At 42.8% G+C, this 12,712-nt stretch overlaps 1 protein-coding gene across 12 annotated transcripts in view; it reads left to right on the plus strand.

Moving 5' to 3' along the window:
• LOC130367665 (complement C3-like) overlaps positions 1 to 12,712 on the plus strand; it is a 229,346-nt gene that overhangs the window by 83,285 nt on the left and 133,349 nt on the right. For all 12 annotated transcript variants that reach the window (XM_056570233.1, XM_056570231.1, XM_056570230.1 and 9 more), the window contains exons 13-14: positions 7,398 to 7,601; positions 10,550 to 10,699. In XM_056570233.1, the coding sequence (XP_056426208.1) occupies positions 7,398 to 7,601; positions 10,550 to 10,699 (354 nt within the window). The remainder of the gene's footprint in view (positions 1 to 7,397; positions 7,602 to 10,549; positions 10,700 to 12,712) is intronic.

Here is a 12,712-nt window from a genome sequence, read left to right on the forward strand (position 1 = left end):
ATGAGTCTGGTGGGAATTGTAAGAAAACAAATATGTGCCCTAAGTTTCATAGTCAATCATTTATAAGTGTTACTAAGTATATATAGATGTGGACGCCCAGTACCAGCTGCTAATCTAAAACTAGTCAGGTGGCTGAGGTTAATATAAAGCCTTTGGGACAGCAAAATGTGTTTTTCAGGTGCGGAAGGTCTAAGTAACTATGTTTTCTACATTGCATATGAGTCTTTCTAGATTTTTCTGTCATAACATGCATGCACTGAGTTTTCCAGAGTACAGGGGGTTAATGTTTGCTAAAAATTGCATTGTATTGCATATCTGTACAAATGAACCAGAATCTAATCATATGTAAGGCGTAGGGCTCCTGACCAACAGATGCATGAGTTGCAGATTTTATTTTCTCTAGTTAGACTGTGAGCCTAGTTATAGTTAATGTGAGGCATACCTACAAGTAGGCCACACTGTGACTAGTCCTGTATTCAATAAAGTAAAGCCTGTGCCTAGCCCAAAGTCCCGCTAAAAGGATTGTTCAGCTATTAACCCCTTAAGGACCCAGCCCAAATATACCTTAAGGACCCCGCCATTTTTTGAACATCTGACCACTGTCACTTTAAGCATTATTAACTCTGGGATGCTTTTACCTTTCATTCTGATTCCGAGATAGTTTTTTCGTGACACATTCTAGTTTATGTTAGTGGTAAAATTTTGTCGATATCATTGAATCATTTCTTCCAAAATTCCAAAATTTTATGAAAAAATTGAAAATGTTGAATTTTTTTTAACTTTGAAGCTCTCTGCTTATAAGGAAAATGGATATTCCAAATAAATTTTATATTGTTTCACATATACAATATGTCTACTTTATGTTTGCATCATAAAGTTGACATGTTTTTACTTTTGGAAGACACCAGAGGGCTTCAAAGTTCAGCAGCAATTTTCCAATTTTTCACAAAATTTTCAAAAGCTGAATTTTTCAGGGATCACTTCAGTTTTGAAGTGGATTTGAAGGGCTTTCTTATTAAAAATACCCCACAAATGACCCCATTATAAAAACTGCACCCCTAAAAGTATTCAAAATGACATTCAGAAAGTTTGTTAACCCTTTAGGTGTTTCACAGGAATAGCAGCAAAGTGAAGGAGAAAATTCTAAATCTTAATTTTTTACACTCGTATGTTCTTGTAGACCCAGTTTTTTAATTTTTACAAGGGGTAATAGATGAAAAATCCCCCAAAATTTGTAACTTAATTTCTCTCGAGTAAGGAAATACCTCATATGTGGATGTCAAGTGTTCAGCGGGCGCAGTAGAGGGCTCAGAAGGGAAGGAGCGACTATGGGATTTTGGAGAGTGAATTTAGCTGAAATGGTTTTTGGGGGGCATGTCACATTTAGGAAGCCCCTATGGTGCCAGAACAGCAGAAAACCCCCACATGGCATACCATTTTGGAAACTACACCCCTCAAGGCACGTAACAAGTGGTCCAGTGAGCCTTAACACCCCACAGGTGTTTGACGACTTTTCGTTAAAGTCGGATGTGTAAATGAAAAAAAAATTTTTTCACTAAAGTGCAGTTTTTTCCCCAAATGTATCCTTTTTACAAAGGGTAATGGGAGGAAATGCCCCCCAAAATTTGTAACCCCATCTCTTCTGAGTATATAAATACCCCATGTTAGGACGTAAAATGCTCTGCGAGCGAACTACAATGCTCAGAAGAGAAGGAGTCACATTTAGCTTTTGGAAAGCAAATTTAGCTGAAATGGTGTTTGGGGGGCATGTCGCATTTAAGAAGCACCTAGGGTGCCAGAACAGAAAAAAAACACATGGCATACTATTTTGGAAACTACACCCCTCAAGGAACGTAACAAGGGGTACAGTGAGCCTTAACACCTCACAAGTATTTCACGACTTTTTGTGAAAGTTGAATGTGTAAATGAAAAAAATATTTTTTCACTAAAATGCTGTGTTTTTCCCAAATTTTACATTTTTACAAGGGGTAATAGGAGAAAATGACCACCAAAATTTGTAACCCCATTTCTTCTGAGTATGGAAATACCCCATGTGTGGACGTCAAGGGCTTTGCTGGCGCACTACAATGCTCAGAAGAGGAGGAGCGCCATTGAGCTTTTTGAAAGAGAATTTGTTTGGAATGGAAGTCGGGGGCCATGTGCGTTTACAAAGCCCCCTGTGGTGCCAGAACAGTCTACCCCCACCACATGTGACCCCATTTTGGAAACTACACTCCTCACAGAATTGAATAAGGGGTGCAGTGAGTATTTACACCCCACTGGCGTTTGACAGATCTTTGGAACAGTGGGCTGTGAAAATGAAAAATTTAATTTTTCATTTTCACAGATCACTGTTCCAAAAATCTGTCAGACACCTGTGGGGCGTAAATGTTCACTGCACCCCTTATTACATTACGTGAGGGGTGTAGTTTCCAAAATGGGGTTACATGTGGGGGGGGTCCATTGTTCTGGCACTATGGGGGCTTTGTAAACACACGTGGCCTTCAATTCCGGACAAATTTTCTCTTCAAAATCCCAATGGCGCTCCTTCTCTTGTGAGCATTGTAGTGCACCCGCAGAGCACTTTACATCCACATATCGGGTATGTTCGTACTCAGAAGAAATGGGGTTACAAATTTTGGGGGGCTTTTTTCCTATTTTCCCTTGTGAAAATGAAAAATTTAGGGTAACACCAGCATTTTAGCGAAAAACATTATTTTTCTCATTTTCCCATCCAACTATTTTGTCAAACACCTGTGGGGCGCAAATGCTCACTATACCCCTTGTTACGTTCTGTGAGGGGTGTAGTTTCCAAAATGGGGTCACATGTGGGTATTTATTTTTTTGTGTTTATGGCAGAACCGCTGTAAAATCAGACACCCCTGTGCAAATCACCAATTTAGGCCTCAAATGTACATAGTGCGCTCTCACTCCTGAGCCTTGTTGTGCGTCCGCAGAAAATTTTACGCCCACATTTGGGGTATTTCCGTACTCAGAAGAAATTGCGTTACAAATTTTGGGGGTCTTTTTTTGCTTTTACCGCTTGTCAAAAAAAAAAGTTTGGGGCAAAACCAGCATGTTAGTTTAAAAAATGAAACATTTTTAAACTAACAGGCTGGTGTAGACCCCAACTTTTCCTTTTTATAAGGGGTAAAAGGAAAAAAAAGCCCCCCAAATTTGTAGTGCAATTTCTCCCGAGTTTGGAAATACCCCATATGTGACCCTAAACTGTTTCCCTGAAATACGACAGGGCTCTGAAGTGAGAGAGCGCCATGCGCATTTGAGGACTTCATGTGGATTGCATAGGGGTGGACATAGGGGTATTCTACGCCAGTGATTCCTAAACAGGGTGCCTCCAGCTGTTGCTAACCTCCCAGCATGCCTGGACAGTCAGTGGCTGTCCGGAAATGCTGGGAGTTAGTGATTTGCAACAGCTGGAGGCTCCGTTTTGGAAAAACTGCCGTACGATACGTTTTTCATTTTTATTGGGGGGCACAGTGTAAGGGGGTGTATATGTAGTGTTTTACTCTTTATTTTGTGTTAGTGTAGTGTAGTGTAGTGTTTTTAGGATACATTCACACTGGGGGGCGTTTACAGTGAGTTTACCGCTAGGAGTTTGTGCAAATTTTTCGCCGCAGCCCAAACTTGAAGCAGAAAACTAACTGTAAACCTGCCTGTGTGAATGTACCCTGTACTTTCACATGGGGGGGGCAAAACTCCAGCTGTTTCAAAACTACAACTCCCAGCATGTACTGACAGACCGTGCATGCTGGGAGTTGTACTTTTGCAACAGCTGGAGACACACTGGTTGGAAAACTCAGTATTTTCCAACCAGTGTGCCTCCAGCTTTTGCAAAACTACAACTCCCAGCATGTACTGATCGCCGAAGGGCATGCTGGGAGATGTAGTTATGCAACAGCTGGAGGTACACAATTACAACTCCCAGCATGCCAAGACAGCTGTTTGCTGTTTGGGCATGCTGGGATTTGCAGTTTTGCAACAGCTGGAGAGCTATAGTTTATAGAGACCACTGCACAGTGAACTCCAAACTGTGGACCTCCAGATGTTGCAAAACTACAAATCCCAGCATGCTCAGACAGCAAACTGCTATGTGGGCATGCTGGGAGTTGTAGTTTTGCAAGATCTGGAGAGCGACAGTATAGAGATCATTGTGCAGTGGTCTCAAACTGTAGCTCTCCAGCTGTTGCAAAACTACAAATCCCAGCATGCCTAAACAGCTCTCTGGGCATGCTGGGAGTTGTATTTTTATAGCCAAAAACAAAGAGACCCACAATACTAATATTATTTCAAAAGGTCTAACAATCTTTATTAGACAATAAAAAACAAACAATTTAAAAATAGTAAAAGGCAGAGGATGACCTTACGCAGGAGACAACAAGTGCCAGTGGACCTGGTATGGGCGATGTAGGTATTCAGTCAAGAACATACATAATGTGAGACTGGCACGGCTGCACACTTATAATATCGTAACAATAGATATAATATCTAACATACGTTGATGTAACATAGGGAGCAGCAATGCAATATATATATATATAAACATAAATAGGGACCCAAGATGGGTGATACCTAAAGAGACTACCTGTCATATACCCAAAGGCCAGGAACACCAAGCACCAACACCCCATCGCACGTTTCGCGTATGGGCTTCGTCAGGGGGCGAAGCCCATACGCGAAACTTGCGTTGGGGTGTTGGTGCTTGGTGTTCCTGGCCTTTGGGTATATGACAGGTAGTCTCTTTAGGTATCACCCATCTTGGGTCCCTATTTATGTTTATATATATATATTGCATTGCTGCTCCCTATGTTACATCAACGTATGTTAGATATTATATCTATTGTTACGATATTATAAGTGTGCAGCCGTGCCAGTCTCACATTATGTATGTTCTTGACTGAATACCTACATCGCCCATACCAGGTCCACTGGCACTTGTTGTCTCCTGCGTAAGGTCATCCTCTGCCTTTTACTATTTTTAAATTGTTTGTTTTTTATTGTCTAATAAAGATTGTTATACCTTTTGAAATAATATTAGTATTGTGGGTCTCTTTGTTTTGGCTATATATCGGTACCCCCGGGACCTACATACGGCGCGTATTGTTTTGCCGTTTTGTTGTTTGGCTAAATTGAGTTGTATTTTTGCAACATCTGGAGGGCTACAGTTTAGAGACCACTCTATAGTGGTCTCAGACTGTAGCCCTCCAGATGTTGCTAAGCAACTCACCGGCTTCCGTAGCCGGGCTGCGTCGCCGTCCTCTTCTTCCGTCGATCCTCGCCCACTGCCGTCGCCGATGGGTGAGTGGACTTCGGCGCCGGTCCTCAGTCGTTTCCCCATTCTGCCCCGCCTTTTGTGGGTGGGCAGGACGGGGAAACCGAAAGTAAAGCCCCCCGCCCCCGATCTGCTATTGGTCATCGCGTCTTGATGATCAATTGCAGGGATAGGAGGGGTGGCACCCCTGCCACCTCCCTCCTATCGCTTCAGGGGGATCGTGGGTGTCTTGGACACCCACGATCCTCCTTCTATTCCGGGTCATCGGGTCACCATAGACCTGAATCGGCGCAAATCGCAAGTGTGAATTCACTTGCGATTTGCGCCGATTGCCGACATGGGGGGGTCTGATGACCCCCCTGGGCATTTGCGCGGGGTTCCTGCTGATCGATATCAGCAGGCACCCCGGTCCGGTCCGCACCCGGCGCGCGGGGGGGACAGAAATTCTCACGGGCGTATGGATACGTCCTGGGTCCTTAAGTGCCAGAAAGCCAGGGTGTATCCACACGCCCTAGGTCCTTAAGGGGTTGAAGGGGTACTCTGGTGGAAAACTTTTTTTTTTTTAAATCAACTGGTGTCAGAAAGTTAAACAGATTTGTAAATTACTTTTATTAAAAAATCTTAATCTTTCCAGTACTTATTAGCTGCTGAATACTATTCTTTTCTTTTTGGAACACAGAGCTTACCCTATACATTCACTTGTAGGGGGGGGGGGGGTTGCAAACCCCCAGTTGTTGCATAACTACAACTCCCAGCATGCACTGACAGACCGTGGGAGTGCTGGGAGTTCTAGTTATGCAACAGTACACAGGTTGGGAAACACTGAGTTAGGTAACAGACTACCGCAGTGTTTCCACACCAGTGTACCTCCAGCTGTTGCAAAACTACAACTCCCAGCATGCATGGTCTGTTAGTGCATGCTGGGAGTTGTAGTTTTGCAACAGCTGGAGGCACACGGGTTGGGAAACATTGAGTTAGGAAACAGACAGTGTTTTCAACCAGAGTGTTTCCAGTTGTTGCAAAACTACAACTGCCAGCATGCCCGGACAGCTGAAGACAAGATAGGGATAAGCATAAGGCTATCCTTCATATAAGATAGGGCGAGGCATAAGGCTATCCTTCATATAAGATAGGGATAGGCATAAGGCTACCCTTCATATAAGATAGGGATAGGCATAAGGCTACCCTTCATATAAGATAGGGATAGGCATAAGGCTATCCTTCATATAAGATAGGGATAGGTATAAGGCTATCCTTCATATAAGATAGAGATAGGTATAAGGCTATCCTTCATATAAGATAGGGATAGGTATAAGGCTATCCTTCATATAAGATAGAGATAGGTATAAGGCTATCCTTCATATAAGATAGGGATAGGTATAAGGCTATCCTTCATATAAGATAAGCATAAGGCTATCCTTCATATAAGATAGGGATAGGCATAAGGCTATCCTTTATATAAGATAGGGAAAGACATATGGCTATCCTTCATATAAGATAAAATCAAAACGGAATGACCAGGGAGTCAGGAGTTTGTCTGGCGCAGAGAGGAACCATCAGGCAGCCAAGTAAAATCAATGGATTTATTAGATGCAACGCGTTTCGCTGCGCATGCGCAGCTTCATGATGCCTGATGAAGCTGCGCATGCGCAGCAAAACGCGTTGCATCTAATAAATCCATTGATTTTACTTGGCTGCCTGATGGTTCCTCTATGCGCCAGACAAACTCCTGACTCCCTGGTCATTCCGTTTTGATTTTACTCTTACCCAGGAGGGCTGCAGTGGACCTTCTTCCATATCTCTTCTGCTCTTAACCTTGTTGTGTGTGGGCGCACAACCAACTTTGGTAAGCGGCTTGGGAATTACCGTCCCCTACCCCCACCTGCAAGATCTACTGATCCCGCACATGAGGCGCCTTCCTCCCTTTCTCTAGATTTCATATAAGATAGGGATAGGGACTATTGATAATATTCAGAATATTGGGCAGACTAGATGGGCCAAATGGTTCTTATGTTCCAAAGCATTTTATGTTTCTATGTTAGGTCATGGAAACGTACCTAGAAGTGTTACATCTCTCAGTTCTAAACTACTATTTTCTACTTTTCAGGTCCTAAGCAGAGGCCGGATAATGAAAGCGGGCAAGTATGTTCGTAAGGAGGGCCAACCCCTGGTCAGCATGCCACTGTTCATCTCTGAGGATCTGATGCCATCTTTCCGTATTGTTGCATATTACACAATTAACAAAGAGGGTATCAATGAGATAGTATCTGACTCTATATGGGTGGATATAGTGGACAGTTGTATGGGAACGGTGAGATCATTAATAGAATTTGACTAATTTACTGTGGGATTTCTAGTAATCTTAATGTTACTGACAAATATGGTGAATGTTGGGAGGGAGATCACTCTGTTCAGTCCGTGTCAGCCTCAGTAGGGCTGTCTTGGAAATATTTGATACATTGGGACTAATAAAGACCCCTAGGGCTGTCTAGTAATAGTGTCTGTTATGGCATACTTATCGTACACAGCCAATAGTGTACTGTCACAGATAACACCGTTCCACAGTGCATTTGTCATCTGGTGCACGGAGCGAACTTCACTCCATGCCTGATGACTGGCGATGCAGGGGCCGTAGGCTCGTGACGTCACAGTCCTGCCCCCTCAATGCAAGTCTATGGGAGGGGGCATGGCGCTCCATGCACCAGATGACAGGGGGTGCTGCAGGAGAGATAGTGGGGGTTCCCAGCGGCGGGACCCCCGCGATCAGACATCTTATCCCCTACCTTTTGGATAGGGGATAAGATGTTTAGGGGAGGAGTACAGTGGTCCCTCAACATACGATGGTAATTCGTTCCAAACGAGCCATCGTTTGTCGAATCCATCGTATGTTGAGGGATTTGAGCAAGTATAGGAACCTGTACTCACCTGTCCCCGCCACTCCGGACCGCGTCCCGCCGCTCCCGATGGTGTCCCTGCCGCTCCCCATGGTGACCCCGGGCCTCCTCTGGGCTCTCCTGGTCTTCTCCGGTCCTCTGCTGGGCTCTCCTGGTCTTCTCCGGTCCTCCGCTGTCTTCCGCAAGGCCTTACTGGGCCTGTGTAGCGACGTCATTACGCCGCTGCGTACGCCATTCCTGTTGGATGACGGGACGGCGTGCGCAACAGCGTGTTGACGTCACCGGAGAGGGCCGAGAAGACACCTGAGGACCAGCGCTGGACCCGAAGGGCACCCCGGAGCATCGTGGAGGTGTAAGTTATACTCACCACACCACACGGGGAACATTAAGCTGCTATCCGGCAGCAGCTTAAGCATTATGCATTGCCGGATAGCACTCAATGCGGTGGCCCGACATAAAAAAGCATCGTATGTCGATGCTGACATCGACATGTGATGGCCTCTGAGAGGCCATCGTATGTCGATTTGATCATATGTCGGGGCGATCGTAGGTCGGGGGGTCACTGTACCCCTTTAAAGAAGCATTCTGGGAATTGTTAAATTTTTTTATGCTTCTATAGTGAAGCATAGGCTAATATTAGAGAATAATGTGGAGGTTTTTGTGTATGTTTTTTTACTTACCTCTTTTTGCTGATGTGGCAGGCATAGGACAGGTTCCATTTTGATTTACATACACACAATGATGTAGGTTCTGTAATGCTGCCTGAGGATCAGGTGGCTGATCGCTGCATCTAATAAGGCTGCTGGTGCTGGAGATAACCCAAGTGAACCCATTAGACTCATAAGTGGGTTGGTGTCAGTTCTCACTCTGCATTTTTCATGCGTTATATTACTCAGAGTGCATTTTTTAAAGAAATATTGCGGAGAGGAGAAAGCGATTTTACCTATAATCACAATTAAGGTGTTTTCTAAAAATGTTATGTGTTTATGCTTTGTTCACATGTTGAATTTTTACAGCTTTTTTCACACATAATAACTGCATTTTTTTTTTGCAGTGATTTTCTAAAACCGTGGTATAAATTACATCTTTTTTACTTTTTGCACAATTGTACAATCTTCATTTTTGCCATCATCTGGGGAAAATCACAGCAAAAACTGAATAAAACATCAAGAAACACAAAGGCTCTGATTTACTAAGAGTGGAATGTAGATTTCTTTGTGGGGGTTTTGATCCCAACAGATATTTTTCCATAGTATTTACTAATGTCCCCCCCCCCCCCCCCATTTTGCACTTTTCCCTACGTTTTTTTTTTTTACACCTGCTCTGATCTGTTGGGTTTTGCTCAGCTCATATCCACCTCATTTTCTGTGGAAACCTTAGTAAATACAGTATGTTGGGATTTTTCTAAATACCACGCCCTTTCTCGATGACCATGCCCCTTTTCCAGGTTTTCTCAGGAAAAAGGAGAGTTGGTTGGGTTTTTCTCAATTTTGGCACAAATTCTGGTGCAGACAGAATTTCTAGCGCACAACCCATCAAAACAGGTCGGGTTTACAATGGCAAATAAAGGCCAATGTATGAGCAAAGGCTCAGGGGAGGGAGTTTAATTACCATATATAAATAGTAGTAGAAATACACCAGGCACTGCACGATGTATAGAGGTAATTTGCTGACAACTTGTTCTAGAGCAGGAGTATTCGGGTCGTTATTCCCCTATGACGCTCCCGGGGTTCTCTACGTTTCAACAAAGTATTTATGGTAGCAATGTAACGTTCAAGTAGAAATGAAAGGATGGATCACTCAATGGTTCTAGGGCATCAAGCAGGATTTTCTTTATTTCAGGTACTGCATAGTGGTACACAAATGCGGGGCAGGCGGGGAGGGTTCTTGGGTGAGACGCAGGAGGGACGAGGCAATGCCGTTTTGTTCAAGCAAGGAACTTCTTCCGGCCTCTTATAACTATAACTCCTATAACTACCATATATCCTGATCCCATAGAGACAGAAGATGGAGCTGGGAGGAGTCTGGGAGCTAGTAGGAGGGGATCTGGTAGTTGATAATGTCATCCTGTAGTCCACAGGAAGTCAAAGTCTGACATCCTGTTGTTATCATTAGGTACTGGAAGATTTGAAGGGTCAGACTTGTGATCACAGTAATAACAGTAATAAAAACACATTTAAGCAGCTGTGCTGGAATAAAACATATAGCACTGTAGGACTAGTGATAGTGAGTGGGCATGATATAGGAAAAAAAAAAACAGAGTGCTTCTTTAACATCAACTTGGAAGGAGGTATAGTTTTAAATTTTATCCTTTCAGTCTTTGAACATTAAATCTACTTGTATTTTCTACATTCCTGATATGTAGCTGTCACTGGAAGCCGAAAGAAACATTGCAAAACCTCAAACGCCAATAAAATTAACCCTGAAAGCAAACCATAAATCCAGTGTTGGGCTAGTGGTGGTGGACAAAGGTGTTTTTGCAATAAACAGCAAGCATAAACTGACTCAACGAAAGGTAAGAATCTGTACATATATTAAAACCTAGCTAGCTAATATTTACCAGTGAAATGTATAGTGTATTTGCAAAGCTACCTTCACATCATGAATTTGCCGTACAGTTGTGTATCTTTTTTTTTTTTTTTTAAACGGTATATCTGACAAAAGTGTAGGAATTTTAACTACAATGTTATAAAAAAAACGTATACGGGTGATATACGGTTTTTATAGACCATTGTAGACCCGAAAAACTGGACAGGACAGTGAACAAAACACAAAAGTACAAATACTTACACAAACGGATACATCTCTTTGCGTAAGTTTTTTTTATGGAAAGTCAATAGGTACGGCAAGCAATACAGTGGCAAACAGTTTTCAAATACAAAACTGTATACAAAACAGTATTGCAAAATAATGATGTGAATGCACCCTTACATAGGTACATAGTACAGTTGAAAAAATACATCAAGTCCATTAAGTTCCACAAAGGAGAGGAGAAACAATTTAATTTCCGTTTTTACGTGATGGACGTTAAGTATGTTAACAATTGTCCTATTCTGACCCCTATAACTTTTTTATTTTTCCGTATACAGGGCTGTAGCGGTACCCTTTTTGTTTTGATGGAACTTTGATTGCTTTTTAGCAGTTCTAGTTTTTAGTACTTTTTTAACACGACATTCCCCGTGCGAGATCAAAAACTTTATATTTTAATAGTCGGACATTTTTAACCCCTTAAGGACACATGACGTACTGGAACGTCATGTGTCCACTCCCGATCTATAACGCGGGGCCACGGCGTGGCCCCGCGTCATAGCGGTTCGGGCCCGGCCTCTAACAACGGCCGGGACCCGTGGCTAATAGCGCGCGGCATTGATCGCTGTGCCGCGCGCTATTAACCCTTTAGACGCGGCGTTCAAAGTTGAACGCCGCGTCTAAAGTGAAACCGAAAGCATGCCGGCTAGCTCAGTGGGCTGTTCGGGATAGCCGCGGTGAAATCGCGGCATCCCGAACAGCTGACAGGACAGCGGGAGGGCCCCTACCTGCCTCCTCGCTGTCCGATCGCCGAATGACTGCTCAGTGCCTGAGATCCAGGCATGAGCAGTCATGCGGCAGAGTCATCGATCACTGGTTTCTTATGAGAAACCAGTGATCAATGTAAAAGATCAGTGTGTGCAGTGTTATAGGTCCCTATGGGACCTATAACACTGCAAAAAAAAAGTGCAAAAAAAAAGTGAATAAACATCATTTAACCCCTTCCCTATTAAAAGTTTGAATCACCCCCCTTTTCCCATAAAAGAAAAAACACAGTATAAATAAAAATAAAAATAAACATAAATGGTATCGCCGCGTGCGGAAATGTCCGAATTATAAAAATATATCGTTAATTAAACCGCACGGTCAATGGCGTGCGCGCAAAAAAATTCCAAAGTCCAAAATAGTGCATTTTTGGTCACTTTCTATATCATGAAAAAATGAATAAAAAGCGATCAATAAGTCCTATCAATGCAAAAATGATACCGTTAAAAACTTCAGATCACGGCGCAAAAAATGAGCCCTCATACCGCCCCATACACGGAAAAATAAAAAAGTTATAGGGGTCAGAAGATGACAATTTTAAACGTATAAATTTTTCTGCATGAAGTTATGATTTTTTCCAGAAGTGCGACAAATTCAAACCTGTATAAGTAGGGTATCATTTTAATCATATGGACCTACAGAATAAAGGTAAGGTGTCATTTTTACCGAAAAATTTACTACGTAGAAACGGAAGCCCCCAAAAGTTACAAAATGGCGTTTTTTTTTTCAATTTTGTCTCACAATGATTTTTTTTCCCGTTTCACCGTAGATTTTTGGGCACAATGACTGACGTCATTACAAAGTAGAATTGGTGGTGCAAAAAATAAGCCATCATATGGATTTTTAGGTGCAAAATTGAAAGAGTTATGATTTTTTAAAGGCAAGGAGCAAAAAACGAAAATGCAAAAACGGAAAAACCCCCGGTCCTTAAGGGGTTAAGGGCAGTGATACCAAA

This window comes from Hyla sarda, chromosome 4 (genome assembly GCF_029499605.1).
Source record: "Hyla sarda isolate aHylSar1 chromosome 4, aHylSar1.hap1, whole genome shotgun sequence".
Classification (NCBI taxonomy): domain Eukaryota; kingdom Metazoa; phylum Chordata; class Amphibia; order Anura; family Hylidae; genus Hyla; species Hyla sarda.